The sequence below is a fragment of the Trachemys scripta genome, chromosome 9 (genome assembly GCF_013100865.1).
Source record: "Trachemys scripta elegans isolate TJP31775 chromosome 9, CAS_Tse_1.0, whole genome shotgun sequence".
Lineage (NCBI taxonomy): Eukaryota > Metazoa > Chordata > Testudines > Emydidae > Trachemys > Trachemys scripta.
In genome coordinates, this window is record NC_048306.1 from 91,037,928 (window position 1) to 91,064,485 (window position 26,558).

The 26,558-nt window shown below is 38.8% G+C and overlaps 1 protein-coding gene across 1 annotated transcript in view; it reads left to right on the forward strand.

The window, feature by feature from the left end:
* LOC117882374 (inactive N-acetylated-alpha-linked acidic dipeptidase-like protein 2) overlaps window positions 1–26,558 on the forward strand; it is a gene marked incomplete in the record, with an annotated part of 726,064 nt that overhangs the window by 392,306 nt on the left and 307,200 nt on the right. The window contains 1 exon segment of the mRNA XM_034780534.1: window positions 7,023–7,524. Within this exon segment, the coding sequence (XP_034636425.1) occupies window positions 7,031–7,524 (494 nt within the window).

Sequence of the window (26,558 nt, forward strand, 5' to 3'; positions counted from 1 at the left end):
GACTCACTATGTGACCTTGGACAAGTCATTTTACCTTATTGTCTCAGTCTCCCAATCTGTAAAGTGGGGATAATAAAAAACGTATCCAATAACTTCCTAGGGGTGTTGTGAGGATTGAATAATGATCAATCATTTGAACATTTAAAGCATTCAATATTACTATATACTGGCATTAACCCACCCAAATGGGCCTAAAATTACACGCTCAAAGGATCAAGTTTTAACTGGGTACTTTGTACCCACCGCAACTCCAGCAATCATCAATTTTTGTTTATGTGATGTAATACTAAGGATTGACTTCAAAATAAAGAGGAAAAACTCACTAAGAAATTATCAAAAGCAGATATGCAGCTGAGATATGGAGCTTTAAATGTAGATTTACTCCATCATACGGGACCTAAGTGTGTTTGGAAAGTGAGTGCTGTTTTATGAATACAAACATACTAGATTTTAGGTAAGATGCTTACAAAGAGACTGAACAGATTAGTGTCTAGTATGGGGGCTGTGTATCCAGGGCACTGCAGTTCTATCAAGAAATGAGAAACAGAAAAGGGGGATACATTTATATTATACATGTAAATTCACTGACTATTTGAGTTGAGTTAATGTGTGTGAGCTTTTGTTTTTAAAGTGAAGCAATAAAGCTCAGTTCAGCATTTGCACATTAGGACATTCAGTTTCATTCAGGAGTCTGAATGTCACACAACGTTGAGTTTGGGTGAAATAACACATTGTGATGAATTCACAGGAATTGTACACCATGCAAAATTATATCTCTAGGCAGACCCAAATGATCAAACCTGGGCATTTCTGAGATTTGACAGCTTATTTCAGAAGAGACTCAGAAAAGAAGGTCAAAGGTTACTAGACAGATTACTACTACACTGTTAGCCCATAGCTGTAGTAGCCCAAACTCTGCAATATGATATCTTATAGTGATTTTGGCCTTTGTATTGAGTTCCAAGAAGAAGTAGTTGTAGCTTGAAGGCTTTACTGACTGGTATTTGGAAACCATCTTGTTCTGCATATCATACATACAATGATTCTGCTTTCCCTCTGGTTTTTCTATGGGTTGGAATAGCCCAGTTGACTTAAATTAGCATATTCTTTGATTTTTTGAGAGCAGAATTTTGTCCAATATATGTGACTGGATAGATTAATTAGTAATAATTATGGTGTGTCAGTGCGTCTGTTCATGTGTATATATATGTCTCAGTAAATGTATGTTCATACACATACTGTATGCTCTGCTGCAGCAGTTGTCATGGCAACTTACTATACTTGAGCTTTAACATTTTGGAATTCACCCAGAAAATACACTTTGTACAATGGTGAAATATACTTGCTTGTTCTCTGAATTCTTCAGATACAAATATTTAAAAAAAGCAGAAAATAAAGTTAGTCTATTTTCTGTTATAAGCCATGCATAAAATGATTAAGGCAATCTATCAAAATATAGCAAAACACCAATATAGCCCAATTGTAAATCTTGCCTTCTTCAGCTCTATAATCTATTATTTCTAGAGGTCCCACTTCAGGGTTGAAATTGATAAAACTCAATTAAATCCCACTGAGCAAACAATTGAGAATGAGATTTTATAGAACGTACATTATAAAAAAAACCCTGTAATTTTTCATTTTTTTAGTGTTGACTTATTTTTGCACAGGGAGTCAGTAGACCCTGCAATGATAATAACATCTTGTGTCTAAATATCTGAAAGCACTTTACAAATATTAGGCAGTTTAAAAGTTTCTACTATAAAACATGGCTTTGTAAAAGAGCATTGTGGGGCTCCATATTCATTGTGCTTCACATTGATTTCCATATCAAATTTGCTCTATTTAGAAATAAATAGATTTTTCCCCCTAAGTACCAGCCCTGTTATCTCATCCGAAGCTCTGAGAATCAAGTCATTCTTCTCATCTTGTGCATCACTGCCAGTTATAAAGGGTCTTTTGGCCAAATTTTGCCCTTAGCTGCACCTATGCAAATCCCACTGTCTTCAGAGTAGGTCTGAAGGGCCAGGTTTTCAAAAGAACTCAGCACCCGCAAATGGGGTTCACCTCCCATTTTAGGCATGAAAATAAAAAGTGGCCAGATTGGGTGTCGAGCTGTTCTATAGCCATATAGCCATAGGTGTCACAATGGGAACTCTTGGGTGCTGGTCATGTTTGAAAAGCTGGCCCTTTATAAAGATACGTATGTAGGAGTTGAGCTCTTAAATATCTGGCCTCAGTTGTGGGTGCTGAGGAATTGAAAATCTGGCCCTGAGCTTTTGGAATTTGAAGAAGGCCTAATTTTCTTTTACCCTATGCCCCGAGACGACCTATGCCTGCTGATAGTGGGAGGCACAACCCCGGAACAACTCAAATCACGCTCCCCCAGCCAAATCCCTCCTCCTGGAAAGCAGCACACACACCCCTTCCTGCAGCTCCCAGCTGTTCTTCCTGCCTCTGGCTCTCTCTGACTGATGCTGCTTGTACCTCGTCAGCTCACCATGTGACTGAGCAATCTGGGGGGGGGGATAGGGCCTTCGCCCCCAACTCCTGGTGCATCACCTCTGCTTGTGCCTACCATTCTGATTTGAGGTAAAAATTTCAGCAATACCTAATGGATTTAGGAGATTAAGTCCCACTTTCAAAAGTAATTTAGGCACTTTGACTTTCTGTGAGACTTAGGCTATCTTAGGATCCTGTCATGGGGACAGAGAGATTGGTGCACCCCAGAAGAAGTAAAGGCATGAGGCTGAAGGGTTCCATTCAGAGAGCTCAAGGACAGAGCTGCAGCTATCACACAATTCTCCCACCCTGAGCTTAGGCCCTGTGGATCCACCTTGCTTACTAAACAAGTCCACCTGGGTTCAGCACCTGTGATACTTTCCTATGGGAGTTTGTGACCAGTGGTGAATATAGATAGTGACCAGCCAACCTTTTTAACCCACATTTTATTTATTTTCACAGTAGAACAAAGTATTTAAAGAGAGAGGATTTTAAAACATACAGGCTTCATGGATGTCTGTCTTACGTAAAGGCTTACCATCCCCTGAAGGGCACCTAAGCAGGCCTAGTTTCCCCAGACACCCCAGTGGGAGCCTGTATCTGTCTGCTTTCCACAAAAACTTCCCCAGTAACTACCACCCCTCTGGAAATAGTCTCTTTTTATTCAGTTGGAGTTTTTGTTCTTGCCAGTTCTTGGGGGTTGGCTCTGTTTATTAAAAAACAGTTCAGTAGGTTGAGCAGAACTCCTCAGAGCCAATAGCTCTGCCATTGTCCTGTAACAACCCTGAAGTGTTTGGTGAGGGTGGCTTATTTTCAGCTATTCTTCCTTCCTGCTTTTTTCCTTATTAGCCCACTGTTCAATTGAACCAATATATTCATATGGTAAAAATTCCAATAGCTAGGTCAACACACAGTATTCAAAAATTACCAGAGAGCAGCACTGTGTCTACGTTACTTTTGAAAATGGCACCTGGGATCCTATGTCACTTAGGCACTTATGGAAATTTTACCCTTGGCTTACTCCTGCTCCTGTTGAAATCATTAGCCGGCATCGCAAGCTATTTACATGCCAGATGCTCTAAAGATTCATATGTCCTTTCATGCTTCAACCACCATTCGAGAGGACATGCGTCCATGCTGATGATGGGTTCTGTTCGATAAGAATCCGAAGCAGTGCAGACCGACACATGTTCATTTTCATCATCTCAGTCAGATGCCACCAGTAGACAGTTGATTTTCTTTTTTGCTGGTTCAGGTTTTGTAGTTTCCGCATCAGAGTGTTTGTCTTTTTAGACTTCTGAAAGCATGCTCCATACCTTGTCCCTCACAGATTTTTGGAAATTTGGAAGATTCTGATTCTGTGCTGGGTCATCATCTGAGTCTGCTATAACATGAAATATATGGCAGAATGTGGGTAAAACAGAGCAGGAGACATACAATTCTCCCCCAGGGAGTTCAGTCACAAATTTAATTAACACGTTAATTTTTTAATGGGCATCATCAGCATAGAAGCATGTCCTCTGGAATAGTGGTCGATGCATGAAGGGACATACCAATGTTCAGCATATCTGGCATGTAAATATCTTGCGATGCCAGCTACAAAGGTTGCATGAGAACACCTGTTCTCACTTTCTGGTGACATTGTAAATAAGAAGCTGGCAGCATTATCTCAATATAAACACACTTGTTTTTGTAGTGATTGGCTGAACAAAAAGTAGGACAGAGAGGATTTGTAGGCACTGAAGTTTTACATTGTTTTGTTTTTGAGTGCAGTTATGTAACAAATACATTTGTAAGTTGCACTTTCATGATAAAGAGATTGCTCTACAGTACTTGTATGAGGTGAATTGAAAAAAACTATTTCTTTTATCATTTTTACAGTGCCAGCATTTGTAATAAAAATCATATCTGTACACTTTGTATTCTTTGTTGTAATTGAAATCAATATATTTGAAAATGTAGAAAAAAATCCAAAAATAGTTAATAAATTTCAATTGGTATTCTAGTTTTTACAGTGCAATTAAAGCTGTGAGAAATAGTGATTAATTTTAAGTTAATCACATGAGTTAACTGCGATTAATTGACAGCCCATATATATATGGGGTGTGTGTGAGAGTGTGTGTATATATATATATATATATAAAATAGTATATAATAGTGTGTGAGTCTTATATCTATATCTAGCTATAGGTAAGGACATAAGAATGGTCAGACCAGCGGTCCATCTGTCCCAGTATCCTGTCTTCTGACAGTGGCTGGTGCCCAAATGCTTCAGAGGGAACAGAACAGGGCAATTATTGAGTGATCCATCTCAAGTCATCTAGCCCCTGCATCTCTAAACTGAACAGTCCCAGTCTTTTAAATCTCTCCTTATATGGAAATTGTTCCATGCCACTAACCATTTTTGTTGTTCTTCTCTAACTTTTCCAGTTCTGATGTATCTTTTTTTTGAGATGGGGTGACCAGAACTGCACACCATATTCAAGATGTGGGCAAACCATGGATTTATATAGTGTCGTCATGATATTTTCTGTCTTATTATCTATCCCTTTCCTAATGGTTCCAAACATTCTGTTAGGTTTTTTTGTTTGCAGTTAGATAACCCTTATATTTGCAATATTAAAGTTATTCCCTTGTAGTAACTAACTGAGTAGTACACTGGTAACTGAGAAATACAAGTAAATGATGCAGATACTGCAGTAGCATTAGGTAAAACTGGCAATGGACTTTCAGCCTTGAAAGTTGGGAAGACTGCTGATCCCTTTCAAGGATGGTTTTAAACTCCTCTAAATGGCCGCTAATCTGACTGTAACTTTGACCATCTAAAATGTTGTTTTTGGTCATATCTTAGCATCTGTATCAACTTCCCCTGAAGTCAGTGGGAGTTTTGTCTGAGTAGGAATGGAAGGATCGGGTGCAAAATGTATGTGGGAGCAGTGATATAAAATACTGTAGTGTGTAGTATACCTTAAGTGAGTATCCTGTTGGCTGTTGTAAGCCAGTCTGCTGTAACTGTTTTTAGGAAAGGGCCATTGAAATGGCAGATATTCTGTAGGGAAACAGGATTCCTAAATTAGGTACTGTATAGAGCAAGACAGGTTTTTTTTTTAAGTATGATAGGCTGTTTCAGTAGATCATTGTGTTTTGTAATCTTTTATTCTTTTCAAAGATTATTGCTAAACTCTTTTTCTATTTTGTCATATAAAGTGAGTTCATCCAGTATGCGACCTAGAAAATGCCATCTAGAAGCGAGGTCTTAGATCAAGAAAATGTATTAATGTGCAACAAGGAAGGTAGCAGTGCGGATGTCACTCAGATATCCATCATTGTGAGGAGTTAATATGTGTATCTGCATTTCATTCTAATTGATGAGTCTGTCTGAAGTTTGAAAAGCATTAAATTGCTGATGCTCATGTGATGGAAGGTCTATTGTCAAAGTATGGATGAAAACTGAGCCTCATCACTGCAGTCAGTTTAAAAATGATTTGTAGAGAATTGACTTTGAATGTTTGTATTAGAGGTCAGGGTTCCACTTAGAAGGCTCTCACAGCTGTAGAAATGTCTAGAATTGCTAGAGTTATGTTTTACTATTAAGTAAATGCTTTAGGTAAGAATCCCAACCTGGCAGTAATTTTGATTCATTAAAATGGAAAAACGAACTGGAGCAAAGCAGCTGGGACAATTTCTAAGTAAATTCATCAGTCATTCAGAAACTATGCATTTTAATATCTGTAAATAATAGAACAGTCTATCCAAATGGAAGCCTTTTATTGATGTGTAAGTAAAGTTGAGTGTCACCCTCAAATTTCAAACTTTAATCCCACATTCCCTTGCCTTTGCAGTCAGATGAAAAAAGCTATTTTATTTATATTTTCTTTAACTTTATTTTTATTTATTTGTTGTATTACCCATAAGGCCTACAAGTCCTAGACATGTTCCAGGACCCCATTGTGCCAGACACTGTATTTTACTCCAGCAGCATGATTGATTTAGATGTCAAGCCAAATGAAATCTGTGTACAAAAATTGACATGCGCCATGTGCAATAGCTCCAAAAAGATGTTGAAGTGTATTGATAAATACTTGTTTTGGACATTTTGAAAATATAACATTTGTACTCACTGGATTAATGCTATATTAGAGAACTATAGAAATTAAAGATGCAGAAAAAACTACTAGGGCAACTTGTATGTTCCCTTGTTAGTACTGGAATATTCCCTACATTCTCATGCTTTTTAATATGCTATGACCGTTATTATAATCTTTTCTTTAATACCAAATAGAGATGCTAATAGAAATACTGACAGTATAATGGCACTGAGAAGAAAATTAAAGAAGGTTATGCTTAGGAAGAATGCAACATTGTGGACTCAATTTTTTCCTTTAAATATAGACACACACATCCCTCTAAGTGTAGTGAGAGTCACACACTATTGCATATGATGACAGAACTGACACACGTGAATATTTAAATGCTTTCTATAGACAATAAAGCAAACACTGCTTTCTGTCATTTTTTAATAGGTAAAAAGATGGCTTATCGCAAAGTGAACGCAGACCAGAGAACACAGGGGCACTCTCAATACCTTGACAACGATGACCTCCAGGCCACCACATTGGAACTAGAATGGGACATGGAAAAAGAGCTGGAGGAGCCTGGCTTTGACCATTTCCAACTGGATGGCACAGTTGATCACCATTCGGGAAATTCACAAAACACCAACATTGATCTCGAGCCTATTCAGCCCTCGGCATCCCCTAAAGGAAGATTTCAGCGACTTCAGGAAGACCCGGACTATGTGTCACATTATACAAGACCAGCACCAAAGAGCAAGCGCTGCAACTTTTGTCGGATATTTAAACTATTTTGCACTGTTTTGACTTTATTTATTTTTGGAATTTTAATAGGATATTATGCACACAAAAAATGTCCTCCTTCCCCCACGCCTTCAGAACCAAGTGACCCTCATTTCTACCATGATATTCTCAAGGAAATCAAAGCTGAAAATATTCAGAAGATTTTCAGGTATGTACCTTTAAGATTTATTGTTAGCTCTGGTAGCTAATGTTTCTGATAGTATGTAAACACTTTCTTTTAGTCTTTTGTTTCTTCTATACAGTATATTGTTTGCAAACATTAATTCTGCTGTTTGTGTTCAACTTTCTCATGATGTTTGTGACACTTGCATCAGATATACTTGTAAGGGACTTAGAATGATGTGAAAAAATGTATAAAATTAATACAGAACCTTGTTAAAAAAAATACTTCCATAATGACCCAAATCTGGGCAGTGTTCCTATTGTAAAATGGGGGATTATTTTTATAGGGAACATTATTTTGTTAAACATTGAAATGATTTTGGATGTGCACAGATTGACAAATTCAGACCCTTCAAAGAAAGTACTGAAGCTGGCAGTCTTTTTATAGGTTTATTATGTAAAAAAGGTCTTGGGCGGTAGCCATATTTATCAAACAGAGCTCTAGATTCTGATGTAAAGGTTGTAATTATTTAAAAGCAAACAAGTGTGTATATGTACACAGACACCGTACAGATATTTGTGTTGATTCATGCAGGACTGTAGAAGCAAGGGTATAATGAAATATAGTCCTGCAGTCCTTGCTCACTCAAAACCAGTGTTGACAACTGACATGATTTTATGTCATGTCTCATAATATTTGGTGTTTTTTCTTAAAGCCCTAGTTCCAGGAGACAGGTGATTACTTGGGAATCTTGGCTTACTTTTTTTAAATATGAAAGATCCTATCCACATGGATGCAAAGACAAGATTGAAAATGTGAACTTTGAAGGTCCCAAAATCAATAGGCAAATAAAAAGACTGACACGTTTTTTCCCAAATATCCTGTTTTTAAAGCCAATGTCATGATTTTTTGGGGGCTAGTTTATAACCTTTGAATTCTGAGGGTGGGCAATACTGCAAAACACTTATTGAAACCACCGATTGTTTTATTGGGGAAGTAACCATTGATCAAACTATTTATATAGGACACATCACTGTGGTATCCAAGTATGGGATCAGGCCTTATATGTTTGGAGGTTCTGACCATTTTTCTGCAACTGTGAATGCTAAAAAAAAAAAAAGGTTTTGCATAAATTTGATCCGAGCTTTGCATGTTACACCCTTGTGAAGCAGGACACTGTCAAGTCTGATTGCTGATTTGTAGCAGAATTGGAGTTTAGAAAGAAAGTCTGGACCTTATATAGAGAGAGCTTTACACAGATAGTTTGGACCCTATGGAGAGTCTGAATGGGAATGTTTATACAGCTGTTATCCTGTTATTTGTTTAATCTGTTTAATTTTGAGGGGTTTGTCGCTTTTCTTTGTGGTAGTGTAACCCACACACCTCCTGGGTGTGGTGTTCTGTCCCATCTAGTGGCATCAAGACCACTTAGAGAGAGTTAAAATGAGTCTGCTCTACAGCCTTAGTTAAGAGCCAGGTGGCTTTTAGCTCATGCGGAAGAGGCTCATGCACTAAGCTCCAAAAGTCCCCAGTTTGATCCCACCTGCCGACGACCGGGGTCTGTCTGCGTTACAGTAGTATCAGTCTTTTGATAAAGTATTATCAGACAAGAGTTTTGAGTGGCTGGCTATCAATTGTCTATCAGATATATATACATAAACACTGTTTTTAGTATGCATTCTTACCCAAAAGATGGTCTCCGACCAAAATGTTGGCCTTAGAAAAACTGAGTTTTCTGTTTTGTAAATTGAATGTTTTAAGTGGCTTTCCCTCAACATCTGTTTGGCAAGCCTTAGAGCTATTGCAAGGAAATCCGTTCAGATGTAGTATACACAATATAGAACACATCATACTTGTAGCTTGAAGACAAACTGACAAGATGGAATATATGTTGTTGTTAGATTTTTTTTTTAAATGTACTTTGAATTACTTAGAATAACTGGCAGCTGCTTAACTTGCCTTTTCTAAATGCTAGGGTGGAATGGCATTAATTTAATTTTCCTAACTTACTTCTTGGCCCAGACTCAACAATGACAAAAGATTGTATTTACAATCCTGAATGAGATTTAGAAGGAAAACTGATATAGTTCATGATGGTTTAAATCTAATCATTAACAACATTTCTATCACCTTCATGCATGGTGAGGGCCAGAGTAAGAACTTGCTGCACCCACCTAAAGCTTGAATCTTTGGACCTTATGGTGTCTAATAAAACATCTGTGGCTGGCCTGAGTCAGCTGACTCGGCCTTGCAAGGCTCGGGACATGAGGCTATAAAATTACAGTGTAGACTTCTGGACTTGGGGCTGGAGCCCAGCTCTGGGACATTCCCCCCTTGTGGAGTCCAGAGCCTGAGCACCAGCTCAAGCTCGGACATCTACACTGAATTTTATGGCCCCACAGCCCGAGTCCTGCAAGCCCAAGTCGGCTGACACGGGCCAGCTGTGGGTGTTTTGTTGCAGTGTAGATATACCTTGTGGACCTTTCCAGCACTCATTGAAGTTAATGGACAGACTTCTATTGATTTCATTGAGCTTTGGTTCAGATTCTATATGGGTGCAGTAAAACGCACCTGCCAAACACTGGGTTCGGGAGTAGGCCTCATGTGAGACAGAAGCTGTACTCTCTCTGCACAGGTTGTGTGGGGTATAAGGCAACTAGATCCACTTAAGTATGAAACAGTGGTCCTGCTCTGACTGAGTCTGTCCTCACTAGACTGTACAGGACCAGTAAGGAGATCTTTTCTGAGGTGAAAATGGGGTGCACAGACATCCCTGTGCAATGGCTCCATCTGTGACCCCTGAAATCAGCGACTATGCAGGGCTCCTGTGAATCTAATGTTGGCCTTCTGCCTCCTGGGTGGATACTACCCTAACCCACCAGACAGAATGCTAGAGATCTTCAGACAATAAAATACTGTTTTGGCTTTTATCCTCTGTGCTTTAGATCTTTTTTCCCATGGAACATACTCATTGTAAAATTTCAGTGCGATTTAGCACAGTTGTAATTATTGGCTATGGTTAAATGTTCTAATTAGCGACACAGCCTAGGTAAGGATTATCTTCCTAAAGTATTTAAAAACCCCAGTAGGGAAATACTGAAAAACGTGCACAATAAGAATAAAAATCAGTCTAGTCCCTGTAAATGGTCCAATCTTTTAGCAGGACTAAGATCATCACAGATTCTGAAAGGCAAAAATGCTCACTGTAAAATAAACGGTTTTGTTCCACCTTCTCACTGCATTGTTCAGTGCCACAGAAACCGTGACAAATTATACTGGTAGAACCTTCTAAGTTGTCTAAATATTAAATTTCTTTTATATAAATGTATTTAAGCAACATATTATGGGCTAAATGCAGCCCTGATATAAACAGGCACAACTCCATTGACAACAATCAAATATTGTGACCCTAATGGAACTACACTGGATAATGGCTTAACTTGTCTTCATAATTTTCTTTGCGAGAGAGATCGAAGGAAGTTATAGGGACAGAGCGTACTATATATAGCTGGAGAAGGCTGATGCAGTGGTTAGGGCAGTTGCAGATAGGCATCTAGTGGGATTTTCAAAAAAGCCACAGTAGGTACCTAACTTCCACTGAAATCTGTCCCGAAGGGAGACAGTATTGCCTAGTGGATAGAGCACTGGACTATGGAAACCTGTGTTCCTTTTCAACTCGGACACTGGCCTGCTGTGTGATCTGGGACAAGTGACCTCACCTCTGTGCCTTGGTTTCCCTATCTGTAAAAAGGGGATAATGGTCCTTTGTAAAGCACTTTGAGATCTACTGATGAAACATGCTATATAAAGCTAGATGATATTATTAAATCACTTTTGAAAAGGGAACTTTGAAAAGTGTCCGAAATCACTTAAGCACTCTTGAAAATGTCACCCCTTAAATTTTCTCCACACTGTGCCTCTGTGGAGGTGAAATGGGGAAAAAAACTTCCTCCATTCAGCGTGCACATGTCAGATGCAGTCTGGCCCAGCATCCCTCATTATACTCTGAGAATACTTTTAATGACCTGGTAATTATACCTTTTTGCAGAATGGTGTTTATAATGAGTAAACTGAACTTGCCAAACTAAGGAACAACAGTATATCATTTGTACTGTACTGTAAAATGTCAGTTCTCTTTCCCTACATCTTCAGTATATTTTCCCCTTGCCCTATAATATTTTATAGGAAAACATAGTGAGAGCCCTGGTCTACGCTATGAGTTTAGGTCGACTTTAGCAGGGTTGAATCGAATTAAGCCTGGACACGTCCACACGACGAAGCCCTTTCTTGTATGTACCCAGAACCCCCCGCGACACTGTTTTGCATCATCAGGCATTGGGATCTCAATCCAGAATTCCAATGGGCGGCGGAGACTGTGGGAACTGTGGGATAGCTACCCACAGTGCAATGCTCCGGAAGTCGACGCTAGCCTCGGTATTGTGGACGCGGTCCGCCGGCTTCATGCACTTAGAGCATTTTATGTGGGGACACACACAATCGACTGTATAAAACCAATATCTATAAAACTGGCTTCTATAAATTCGACCTAAATTTCGTAGTGTAGACATACCCTAAGATACATCACAATGGGTGACTTTCTGGCTCCATTGACTCAATGGGACTTTGGCATTGATTTCAATCGTGCAAGAATTTCACTCAATGTGTTTATTGTTAACATTGTGTATTGAGGAACTACAAAACATCAGCTTGGTTTCCTAACAAGTGATTTCAGTGGGAATATATTTGAGTAAAGACTAAAGCAGGGGTCGGCAACCTTTCAGAAGTGGTGTGCCGAGTCTTCATTTATTCACTCTAATTTAAGGTTTTGTATGCCAGTAATACATTTTAACATTTTTAGAAGGTCTCTTTCTATAAGTCTATAATATGTAACTAAACTATTGTTTTATGTAAAGTAAATAAGGTTTTTAAAATGTTTAAGAAGCTTCATTTAAAATGAATTTAAAATGCAGAGCTCTCCAGACCGGTGGCCAGGACCTGGGCAGTGCGAGTGCCACTGAAAATCAGCTCGCGTGCTGCCTTCAGCACGCATGCCATAGGTTGGCTACCCCTGGACTAAAGGATAGGGTTCAAAATGCTGATGTTTAATAATCAAAAAGAGAGAAAGAAAGAACAGTATTTCAAGGAATCATAGATCTTCAAGGCCATTCTTCTCAGCTTCCTGAAGGTGCTCTCCCTTTGTAGAGACAAGACTCCATAATTAATTAGACAGAAGTGCAATCCTGAACAGGAGTTGCAACGGCATATTGTCTCAATGTTCCCAAGCATCTCTAGCTAATAGGAATACAATACCATACACTGGACTCCAATTTAACACATCTAAATAGATTTTAAATGTCAGTTACCTTTTAGATGCTAGATTAATTCAGTACAGATGCAAGTGCAGTCCTGAACTCTCTTAAGCACCTCCTCACTCTATAATTTCTTGTGAACAATAAATAATGAGACTAATAAAAGTTTATATGAATGTTTGTGGGAAAACAAATATATAAGGGTTGCAATTGTAAATACCATCAAAGTGAATTTGAGGTTTCTGTGCAAATGAACACTTATGAATATATTTTGCAGTATTTTATTCTCTGCAGTCATCTAAAAATACAGCCAGAATGGCTGCACTTAAACCAAATTCCTGCATAAATATAATGTATGCATTTATCCTTTAAATACTGAACTGATCCCTAAAGGCAGGAATTTTCCATAAACATAAATATGTAATGCTGACTCTTCTAATCAGGCATGTCATGAAGATTCATTTTTATGAGGTAGGATAGAGATAATTGAATTTCATGTGCATTTTAGACAGACATGTTGGGGGAGAGGAAGGGCAGTAATGGAAAAAGATTTCCAGTTAGCAAACAACCTTTAGATTCGTTGGTTCAGTTTCACCATAGAAATGTGATAGTACAAGAATGAAAAGAACTTGACAGTATAATTATAAACACAAATTTTGATACATAAGAAACATACACAGCCAAAATATCTGGAATGGTCTTAAACTTCAAAGACTCTGAGTCTGATTGCTTGAGTTGAATGGCTCTACCTTTCTGTGCTACTGCTGTCTATGCATTCTGCTATATACGTTACAGGAGCTTTTGCAATAATGTCAATGAGAATTAATTTTAAGTGTATTGCAAGATATTATTTTTAGTATATCATAAAGCATTTTATCCCTCGCCATCACTGTTATTATTAACTTATTGTTTTGGTAAAGTAGTGCCTAGAGGCTCGGACCAAGATTGGTGCCCCATTGTGCTAGGCATAGAACATGCAGTTAGACAAGACAGTCAAAGGATGAAAGGAAGCAAAAATATGTCTCTCTTCTTCAAAGTCCTTAATATATTTGAGTGAATGCTGGTGTACAGTTGAATATAATTTCTGAAATTGAATAGTTTTCCTTTCTATTGCGTTATGTTTTTGACAAACCAAATGCATTTGGATAGGAGAAATATAATATAGTAATTATATTGTTTGCTGTGACTAGTAGATGGGAATTTCAGCTTTAACTGATAGAAATGTCTCAAGTACCAGAACTTTATTATGGAACATTACAGCAGTTTTAAAACTTGTATTTCTTTCTAGATCAGTTCATAAGACAATTGATTTTTTTTTTTTTTTTGCAGATTGTGTTCTAGTGACAGAATTTGGCACATTTGTGTGTTTATTCTGCCAAGGAAAGCAAAAATAAGTTTCACAAACCAAATGAGTTATTTTCAGCGGTGATGGTTGAGAGATGCAGTTTTTTAACCTGAAGTCTGCGACTTCCTTGTCTTCCAAAGTTCTTGATAGGAGCAGAAACTATCAAGTTTGTCCTTAGCCTGAAATCCTGTTTCTGACAGTGGCGGGTAATTCATGCTTCAGAAACAAATGATTACATGGTCCATAGAAATCAGCTATTCCATGTTCCATGCCAAATAGGCTTCGTGGTAAAGTAAAACTGGGTATCTTTTCCTGCAACAGCAAAGGTTACCACCATCCCTTGAGCTAAAGGCAACTGTAGTAGTATTGAGGCTGAGGCTATGTCTACACGACAGCTTATGATGGCATAATTTATGTCGCTCATGGGTGTGAATAAACCGTTCCTCTGAGCGACGTACGTTATACAGACACAAGCGCCGGTGTGGACAGCGCTATGTCTGCAGGAGAGCTTCTCCCACCAAAGTAGCTACTGCCACTCGTGGGGGCTGGAGTAGCTAAGATGGCAGGAGAGCTCTCTCCTGTTGGCTGAGAGCGGCTACACGGAGAGCTTACAGCGGCGCAGCTCCATCGGTGCAGCGGCGCCACTGTAAACTCTCTAGTGTTGCTGTGCCCTTAGCTTAGCTGATTAGTTTATATTTAAATTTTCCTTTAAATATTTCCTTACCTGTCCTTTATCAGTGGTTAATTTGACTGGTTCTCCTTTCTGTAACTCATTATGTCAACCTCTGTATTTTTCATGTTGAAGACAGATTTAACAAGGGAGTTTTAGCTCAGCTATCTCCGCTTTAATTTCATCCCCCACAAAATTTATTATTGGTTCTACTTTCTTCCTAGTATTTTTTCACTTGATACACCTATGGAATCCCCTGGACTGCTTTGGCTAGCATTAACTTGTGTTTGCTGCCCTTCTGTTTCCCTGCAAGCTGTGCCTAGCTGAATATTTCTGCTTCCTCATTTTCCCTTTCCAATACAGGTTTTCATTTACCCTCATATATTTTTGCTTCCCCTCAGGGAGCTACACTGGACTTAGCCTATTTGCTGCTTTCTTCTTTTATCACAGAAACTGTAGTCTGTTATGCCTTAATTAGACTGCCTCTTAGGAATCCTTAACATTTTCCCGCTCCGAAGGATGTTACTACTTCCTTCTGTTGTACCTTACTCATCAGCTTTCTAAATTCTCCAAATTATGATTTCTTGAAATCCGATACCCTTGTACTTCTGCACTCTGTCATCCCATTCCATACTATACTGAATTCAAGTAGATCAAGACTACAGGATCTCACTCTATTAATTTCACATTCAGCGAGTCTCACAATCAACTATTTTCCATCAACTTAAATACAGTTGCCACTGGCTTAGAGAACAGGAGTACTTGTGGCACCTTAGAGATTAACAAATTTATTTGAGCATGAGCTTTCGTGGGCTACAGCCCACTTCATCAGATGCATAGAATGGAACATATAGTAAGTATCTTGGGAGATGGATTTTTTTTTCCTCTTGTTCTTCTCCCATTGTTTGGTGGTAGCAGATTCCTACTAGCAATTATCCTTTGTTTCTCATTCCATATAGTCTTCATACCCAAAGAGTTACTTCACTACATTCTTCACTGTGAAACTATCGTTCCCTATAGCAACGGTTAGGGCTTTACAAGAGAAAGGTGTAGATCCCATCATAATATGCATAGTTGTAACTCACTGTACTACAGGGGGCATTTGGTCCTGCTCCCAGATGGTGAACTTCCCTGCAGAATCTCACAAACCCATCTCTGTTAAGATTTGATTTGTCACTGGTGTTCAATGCAATCCGTAACTTAAGCTTAATGACTTAAAATGCTACAAGAAAAAAGAAACCAACAATTCTTCTGCTCCCACTTCTATCCAGTGCCCAACCCCCGCTCCCCAAACCAAGCCTGCTGTATAGTGAAAGATAATTGTGTGATCGGATACAGTCTTTCTGAAAAAGAAAACTTTCACCTTTTATGAGGAAAGTTTTAGTTCCCCATACAGAAGTCTCCTATTTCCTAGCCGTTGACATAGTAAAAAAAAATCTTCAAACCCTTAAACCATTTCTTACACAAAGGCCTGTGAGAATATGTCTTGCAGCCTTCAGTTAAAGAACAGTAAACTCTGGCTCAGTCGTACCAATGGGGGGGAGTGTATATGGTGGTATTGGTGGGTGTGTACGGTGGAATGCAGAGTCTGAAATAAGGATCACTTCCCCATTACTGTATTGCAGCCTCCTCCTAGAATGCAAGTTTAAGTGTTCCTCCATAAGAAAAGTTTATGGTTTAAATACATTTAGACTGAAGTCTTTTTTATGAGCTGTTTGGAAACTGAAGTCAGCACCCTCCTTGGTAGCCACTAGCCAAGTGAATCTACAGATTTCCATTCCACAAACTATACGGTCGGTTGGGGGGTCATAGTATCTATGTATATGTTAATTAATAATATGCCTATCAAATATAGGTGCAAGTACAAAGACTTCTTTAAAAAAAAAAAGCCAAAACAAGTGCATGAGGTATATTGCTCTCCATCGTATCCCAGTGCTCTCCATACCCATGCATAATAACTTGGAGAACATAGGAATATATTTTTAAAAACTGATAGTGAAGATATGGCCTATGGATCTCTCGAAAATCTCTGGAAATCCAGGACCCAGAAGGTTGCAAGAAAATCTACACTGAATTTTATGGATTATTAATATTCAAAGGAGGGATGTCTCTGGGTCTCTTGTGGATTTTTGTGTAAAGGAATCATCTACATTCTGTTTCTCTTTGTATTAATATCTTATGGAGATCAGTGTGGCCCTTTTGTTTGTTTTCCTAATGTTGGGCGGGATTAATGTGAGACCTCCTTTTGACAGAGAAAGAGGAATGGATCACAGAACTAAAAATTAATGGTAGCTTAAATATCAGTGATCATTACTTGATCATATATATAGTATGCAAACAGAATAAAGTCAGAACCAGTAAAAAATATATCTATATATATAGATATAGCTATAGATAGATATACTTGGTGATTGAAAAGTGCCAGTCTCGCAAAGCTGAAAACCACTGTAGGTCAAATGAGCTAGGAAGAAGAATTTAATCAGAAAAATGTGAATGTTAATTGGGAATTGTTTAAGAACACTTTACTAGATGTTCAAAAAGCCACAATTTCACTATCAAGTCAGAAGGTCATACAGATTAAAAAATAAACTGGCCTGGTTTAGAAAGGAAGTGAAGGTAGCTCTCACTCTCTAGGGCTACGTCTACACTATGGGGGGATCGATTTCAGATACGCAAATTCAGCTATGGGAATAGTGTAGCTGAATTCGATGTATCTGATCCGACTTACCCCACTGTGAGGACGGCGGCAAATCGACCGCTGCGGCTCCCCCGTCAACGGCGCTTACTCCTACCTGGGCTGGTGGAGTATGCGCGTCGATTCGGGGATCGTTTATCGCGTCCCGACGAGACGCAATAAATCGATCCCTGAGAGATCGATTTCTACCCGCCGATCCGGGTGAGTAGTGAAGACAAGCCCTAGGTGTGTGGGTGTATGTGGGTGAGAGAGAGAAAGAAAAAGGAAATTGATAGTAATGAATATAAATCAAAAGCTAGGTATTATATAGAACTGATAAAGGAATCAAAGGGACACAAGGGGATACTGGTGGCCGGCATAGTTAAGAACAATATGGAGCTTTTAAGTATATTAGGAATAAAAAGAATCCTAACAATGGTATTGGTCCATTACTACATAGAAATAGTAGAATTATCAATAATAATGCCGAAAATCTTCTTTTCATGAGATCAAAATTTTGATTGATAAAGTAATAGTGTTGATGTAATATACTTAAAAGTCTGTAAGGTATTTGACTTGGTACTGCACAATATTTTGATTAAAAACTAGAAAGTATGTAAATTTAACATGGCATACATTAAATGGAGTAAAAGCTGGCTAACTGATAGGTCTCAAAATGTAACTGTAAACAGGGAATCACCATTCAGCAGGTGTACTTCTAGTGGGATCCCTCAGGGATTGATTCTTGGGCTAATGCTATTTATCATTTTTATCAATGACCTGGAAGAAAACATAAAATCCTTACTGATAAAGTTTGCAGATGACACAATGGGGGGATGGTAAATAATGAAGGGACCAGGTCGCTGATTCAGAGTGATCTGGATAGTTTGGTAAGCTCAGTGCAAGCAAACGACATGCATTCTAATATGGCTAAATGTAATTGTATGTGGCTAAGAACAAATAATGTAGGCCATAGTTACAGGAAGGGAGACTCTGATAAATATTTGGGGGTCATGGTGGATAATCAGCTGAACATGGGCTCCGAGTGTGACACAATGGCCAAAAGGGCTGATGTGATGGTTGGATGCATAAATCAGGGAATCTCAAGTAGAAGTAAAGAGGTTATTTTACCTCTGTATTTGGCACTGGTGTGACCATGCTGGAATACTGTGTCCAGTTCTGTTGCCCACAATTGAAGGATGTTGATAAATTGGAGAGGGTTCAGAGAAGAACCACAAGAAAATGATAAAAAGATTAAAAAACATGCCTTATAGTGATAGACTCAAGGAGCTCAATCTATTTATCTTAACAAAGAGAAGGTTAAGAGATGGCTTAATTTCAATCTGTAAGTATCTACATGGGGAACAAATATGTAATAATGGGCTCTTCAATCTAGCAGAGAAAGGAATAACATGATCCAATGGCCAGAAGTTCAAGCTAGACAAATTCAGACTAGAAATAAGGCATGCATGTTTTAATGGTGAGAGTAATTAACCATTGGAACCATTTACCAAGGGTTGTGGTGGATTCTCTGTCACTGACAATTTTTAAATCAAGATTAGATTGTTTTTCTAAACAATATGCTTTAGAAGTTATTTTGGGGAAGTTCTATGGGCTGAGTTATACAGGTGTTCAGATTAAATGATCACAGCGGTCCCTTCTGGTCTTGGAATCTATAAACTTTTTTTGGTTATAGTGAAATTTGAATATAAAGCAGGCAGGTCCAAGAGTATAAATTTAATCCTTCTAATGCTAGTTATAGTCTATGATCAGGAAACTCCCACTGACTTTCAAAAAGATCAGAATTTCATCCAAAATTTGTTGATTCAAGACTGTATTCGACATCACAAGCACACAACATTTTGTATCTCAGGTCCGCAGTGTGGTTCTCAGAAGACATTTTTTCCCCACAGTTGATTATTTTTTTAATGATAACCTTTAAAAAAAATGAAGCTTAGATATTTGATTTGGGAAATCATTTTGTGTTCTAGATATGTCCTATATAAGTGAAGTGCATTCTATTGCTTAAAAATCATTTCCCTAAGCACTACACCAGTGTGATATAGTAATGAATTAAACCCAAATGAGTCTTGCATTCACATTGGCATAATAAGTAACTACTCCCTTGTGAAATTTCCTTATTATCTAAGACAACCCAGCCTAATGACTTTCCTCTTATAGCTTGCCTCTCGCTAATATTATGTAGTATTGTGCTAGAGAAAATAGAAAGAAAATCACAAATTCAGGACAAATTACCAGTTTATAAACTCTTTAAATCACTAAAAATGTCTTAACTGGTCTCTGAAATGTGCTGATCTAACGGTGATGGAATTGAAGACACAGGAGGCATTTCCCAGCCTTTTGAGTCCTTTGTTTCCAGTGAAGAAGAAAAGCATGCCTAACTTTGATGTGCAGGAAGTGTTCTATATAAACGCTACCGTTATGGTGCGTCAATAAAATTGATGATAATAAAAACAATCCAAAGGGACTAATTCTTAAAATCAGTGTGTAGAAGTCCTGTAGATACAGTATAAACTTAAGTGTGATCATTCAGAACACCATATTTCTTTTCTTGTTTAATTTAGAACGTTGCATGTAATCATCCCCCAGTAACAATATCTCGACACAACGTACATTTTCTCTGGTGACCTATGTTTTTTGGGTTGCACAGCTGTCATTTATTTTAAGTACAGAACAAGTAAAGCATGGACACTGAGATCACCCTGCTGGTGTGCCTCAGCCTTGTTGTGGCAGAACTATTGTTAGGGCTTAGATGGCAGTCCAGTGTCCATGCCCATTGAATACCTGCCCTGCTCTCATAGACAGCTAAAGCAGTGCAAGTTAGTCCCAAGTGGAATGGGGGCTTTTGTGACATACTACATTTCCCAGTAGGCACTAGAATGAGCTGAACGAGCATAAGAAGAGAAATAAACTGCTTGGTAAAGGGCTGGCATAGATTAATTCCTCCCCTTTCCTGAATCAATGGGGGAGCCAGGGACTTATCCTTAGGTGAAGGATAAATGAATAGTATTGGGGAAAAATCAGTTCTGAGCATTGTTTGTGTTGCAACATGACAAATGGGTACAGGCTGTAGCCATCTATGAATCACAAAATATTAAGAACGTAAGACTGGCCATACTGGGTCAGAACAATGGTCCATCTAGCCCAGTATCCTCTCTTCTGACAGTGGCTGGTGCCAGATGCTTCAGAGGGAATGAACAGAACAGGGCAACTGTTGAGTGATCAATCCCCTCTCATCCAGTCCCAACTTCTGGCAGTCAGAGGTGTAGGGACACCCAGAGATGGGGTTGCATCCCTGACCATCTTAGCTAATAGCCACTGATGGACCTATTCGCCATGAATTTATCTAATTCTTTTTTGAACCCAGTTATACTTTTGGCTTTCACAACATATCCTGGCATCTCTACAAGATGACTGTGTATTGTGGAAAGAAGTATTTCTTTAGGTTTGTTATAAACCTGTTTGCTATAAATTTTATTGGGTAGCTCCTGGTTCTTGTGTTACGTGATGGGGTAAATAATACTTCCCTGTTCACTTTCACATTGTATTAGCAGGAGTGTTATATAAGCAAGACACAAAAAGTAATTCTTCCACTCTACTCAAAGCTGATTAGGCCTTAACTGGAGTATTGTGTCCAGTTCTGGGTGCCACATTTCAGAAAAATTATGGACAAATTGGAGAAAGTCCAGAGACGAACAGCAAAAATGATTTAAAGGTCTAGAAAACATGAGGTATGAGGGAAGATTGAAAAAATTGTATTTGTTTAGTCTGGAGAAGCTAATATTGAGTGGGGTCATAACATATTTCAAGTACATAAAAAGTTATTACAAGGAGCAGGGAGGAAAAATTGTTCTTTTTAACCTCTGAAGATAGGACAAGAAGCAATGGGCTTATATTTTCAGCAAGGGCAGTTTAGTTTGGGCATTAGGAGAAAATTCCTAACTGTCATGGTAGTTAAGCACTGGAATAAATTGCCTAGAGAGGTTGTGAAATCTCTGTAATTAGAGATTTTTAAGAGCTGATTAGACAAATACCTGCCAGGGATGGTCTAGATAATACTTAATCCTTGTTTGAGTGCTGGGGACTGGACTAGAAAGCCTCTCAAGAGCCCTTCCAGTCTTACAATTCAATTAAGTTCTGTGATTCCATACATCTCATGGTTGTATAGTCCTCTAACATATTTCCCCACTTAGTCATCTCTTTTCTAACCTGAACAATCCCAGTCTTTTTAACCTCCTCTCAGATGAAATCTGTTCCATACCCTTAATAATTTTTGTTGCCCTATACTTTTCCAGTACTAGGTTTTCATGGTTTTATGTGCTCGTCTCTCTTTTTGGTCTCCCACTCTTTTAGGACTCTACATTAGACTATAACTAAAAATACTTTGCCAGGCATGTTTGAATATTCTGTTGTCTGCAGGAAAACCTCTCTGTAACTCTCTCACAAATTGACTAAGTAGCAGCATTTTGGGCCATGGGCCTATTTGCCATCTGTCTTCATAAACAGTGCCACCCCGCCAGTCTCACAGCTGCAGCCACCTATTAGCTTCTTGAAGGAACCGAATCTGACAAAATCACACACACACTATACTCAGCAGGCAAGTTATTTACATTTGAGGCCATTTGCTTTCAGTAACAAAATGCAAAGGTATCCTGAAACCAGACAAGGCTGCTCTTTGCTATCCAATGTTAGTAACCTAAAACGAGGAGGAGAGTCAGCAATTTTGGTCCTAGGGGCATAGCTGGAGAGAGATTGAGAAGCAAACCTTTCAGAACAAAATCCCTTAGCAATTTAATTAGTTTTACTGAATCCACTGAATGTCAGCTAATTGCTTGAACAACTAGAAGGGTTTCACTCCTACTGAGTTAACTCTATTAGCTCTCAGCATCTTTATCATACACAGCATCTTTATCATACAATGCAATTAGGGTTTGACATTCATTTTCCCAAAAGTGAGGGATTCTGGTAGTGAGCATTGGGAAGGGGTTTCTTTTGAAAATGTCCCAAGGCCTTCCCTGGCACAGAATCTTCAAAGTGATCAAACTTCCTGGAAGTTAGGATGCACTTCCTGGAAAACATAAATCCATTGTGCTCTCCAGATACAATGTTTAAGTGTAGTGTTTCAATTCCACAGCATACACCAAAACAATTAGCAGTTAGTACAGTATCCTGACCTGTGTACGTAATCTCACGCACCTGAAGGCTTTTATTTGATTTTTTTCAGCCCTATTTGGTGTGGCTGTGATATCCAGGTTTCTGTAGTCAGCATCTATGACAGCTATTTACGTGGGGCCTGCTAATAAGGCAGACTGCCTCCAGTCTCGCTGAGACCAGCAGGACTGCAATTTGTTGTGCAGTATTAAGCTATTGTTCATGGAGCACTCATAACTGAAGCGACAAGGATGAAGGCTGTTAAGGAACATTGCTGGGAATCAATCAGGGATAATGAAATTGATATCGTCTGAATAGTAATCAATTTTAATAATTGTATGTTACAATAGCCTTTCAATAAGAGGCTGCTATTCTCAGTTCAGTTCAGTTGGAAAGCTCATGTGCTTCCAAGGTACAGTAGTTGCCATACAGAAGCAAATATAAAATATATTAAAAGGAAGGGCTTTTTCCAGTAAAATTGTGACTTTACAGTATGACACGTATCAAAACAGACCTAGTTCTTTTGATGAAATCACTTTTCTGTATATTTCTATAGGGTCCAATCCCTGGAATCCTTAGTAAAGCCTGCAGCATATTCAAGTGCACCTATTTGCCCAAGTAAAAGCCTACATCAGTGCATAAAAATGGACATTTGCACATAAGAAATGGGTAACAACATATATGGACTGTAGTGTTTGCATACATTACTAGTAATAATTAAGAGATGATAGAAAATATTGCCCTAAATTTTTAGGTTTAGGTAGGACAGAATACCAAAGGCATTGGGTGCTGGGTTGTGACCTATTCACAGTCTTAGATGTGGAACTGTAAGAATTGAAGTCCGTTTGTAATGTAGATCACTGAAAATTGTGTCATGGGGACAGGGATGAGGTAGTTGGGTGTGAGAAACAGTTCTCCCTTTACCTAGTTAACCAACTCCCCTGTCCCACAATAAAGCATCCTTGTGACATTCTTCTTTCAGAATAAAATAAAACTGGAGAATATTACAGAAGAAAGCAGAGCAGGATAAAATGACTGAAAACAGTATTTATCCTTCTGTTGCCCCAGAATGTTTCTCTCAGTCTCACTCTATTTTTATTGTATTTCCTGCTCTGTCCACACATGCCAGCTCATTTTAAAAAGAAATATCATACCATTAGTGATTGTCATGCCGCATTTTGTGTTTGTTTTCCATTTCTTTAGTGTTCACTCCATCCATTTTTTTTACCAAGCTGATCAGTATGGTATTTGAGCATATCTTCTTCTCAAGTTGTGTTCTGAATTTTCTGTGCTCTTGCCTTCTCTGACCCTCCTCCCCCACCCTTTTTGTCATGTTGTTGGTGCCACTCCCCCTACTTAAGCATAGACTCCCCCCCATCACTTCCTCTAGAGCTCCCTCCACCACTTGTCATCCTCCCCAGCCTTCAGCTTTCTATCCCTCCCTATTTCACTCTCCATTCCCCCTTGTCCAGTCATCTTTTTGCTTCCCTGCAAGTTACCCACAAAGGCAAGAATGACTCTCAGTATAGGAGTCAGGGTTCATGAGTGCTTTTGAGCTGCCTAGGTACTAAATCAGGGGTCGGCAACCTTTCAGAAGTGGTGTGCTGAGTCTTCATTTATTCACTCTAATTTAAGGTTTCGTGTGCCAGTCATACATTTTAATGTTTTTAGAAGGTCTCTTTCTATAAGTCTATAATATATAACTAAACTATTGTTGTAAGTGACATAAAAAAGGTTTTAAAAATATTTAAGAAGCTTAATTTAAAATTAAATTAAAACGCAGAGCCCCCCGGACCGATGGCCAGGACCCGGGCAGCATGAGTGCCACTGAAAATCAGCTCGTGTGCCGCCTTCGGTATGTGTGCCATAGGTTGCCTACCCCTGTACTAAATAAAGCCCTGCCTAGAGGGGTAGAAACACTTTCCACAACACCTCTGGGATGTTTTGAGCTACACCTGAATGTGGAAGCCACAACTTGGATGTGGCTAGTTAGAGAATTGCTGATGTGGGAGACTTGTTGAGGCATGGGTGGCGTGTGAATGTTTCTCACTCTGCATGCCATATTAGGTGGCAGGGCTTTTCCTCTCAGCTGAATTGCAGGCAGCTAGTACTTCCTTAACCTTATTTGGAAAGTAAAACCCATGTTATGTTGAACAGTCTTAGGAGAGATACTAATATACACAGAGGTACATATTTTTTTCTTTTTCACTCCAAAGCAATGTTACCAGTACCTTGAGTGCTGCTAGATTTTCACAGGAATTAAGAGGTTAGAATTTGCTGTGAAGGTGTCATCACATGAATCATTAGGAGCAGTAACTTGGGTTTGTGCAGTGAACACTTTTGCCTGTGGTAAGCCAGTCACAAAGATAATTGCAAGTACAGCTCCGGGGAAAGAGTTCAGGGAACACTGCTAGACTGGGACACAAGGGGTCTGATTCTCCTCTTGCATCAGTGTCAACAAGAGTAATTCTTTTGAGACTGATGGAGTTAGAATGACATAAAGCTGGTGTATGTGAGATTAGAATCCAGCCCTGTGACCATATTGAAAAAACAGCAGCCTCAAGAAAATGGAATTGTGCTGGTGATATAAACCCTCTGAAGTACTAAGTCTGCCACTTCCATGGGAACCTGCCCATGTCTCTGATGGCAGATTTTGTTCCTGTGTTTGGATAAAGATTGAATGTAAAGCCCTGGTCTGTCTATCCTTATATACACACGCACTCCTGTTTATGTCAATGGACTCAGTTATGTCAATTGACAGCCCTGTGTTGTGTGGTACAGAGGTGCCTCACTCCAGCAGAATCACTGGAATTATTTATCTCAAAGATGCACAGTGCTTATCAGAAGTCTTTCACACACGTCCTCTTTTAGGATGCTTGTGTTCAAGGGCTGCTAACAGGAAGCAGTATCTGTCCTCAGGAGAGCTCAGGGACTGTCACTATAGCTGGCTAGTCTACTGGGACTGCAAGATGGTGACAGCTTCTTGCAGAATCCCACTGGGATCATCCAACCAGCCCCAATCTGGTCCAGTGAGAAACTGTTTGCAGGATTGAAAATTACAAGATTGGATTTTGTATATTTTTGCCCTTAGCATAACACAAGTCAACTTCCACCTACATGTTATAGGCCTTGATCCTGCATTGAGAACCATGTGGAGTCAAGGTTGCACCTTTGCATTTTTGAATGCAGGATCAAGGCTGTGTATCGTCTAAATCAGTGTTTCCCAAATTTGGGATGCCGCTTGTGTAGGGAAAGCCCCTGGTGGTCCGGGCCAGTTTGTAAACAACCGTCCCGGCTTGCCGGGGATTTCCCTACACAAGCGGCGTCCCAAGTTTGGGAAACACTGTTCTAAATCAATGAAATCAAAATTGAATAGACTCCATTATGTGATACCAATACATGGCTATGTGGATATTTTTCATAGGCACTTGTTTAAATTCAAGCCACCTAAACTTCTGAAAAATGTGCAAGTCTGTTTATTGATTTTGAATGAAATGACGCTGAATAATCTTCTTTCAGGAAAGAATGTCACTACATATGTAATGCATCTAAAAAAAGAATCCTTTAATTAAATTATAGGCATAATTTATTTTATTAAATATTCCAAGGAAATATATCTTTTTATTATTTTGCATGTTTGGTGTATAATCCGCCAGACTCTTACTCGGTGAACAACTTTATGTACATACACAGTTAATTCCCTGCATTAGCATTCACAGTATCATGATCTTTATGGTTAACACTATTTCATACACAAAACAAACAAGCATTTTTGTGCACTGATAATATTTAAAAAGTCTCTTCCAAGTAATCAAGATTATTTAAGGGGCATTAGAAAGCATTACATTTCCTTGTTATACATAAACATATCTCAGTGAATGTCCTTTCATTTTGCAGCCAGCAAGCTAA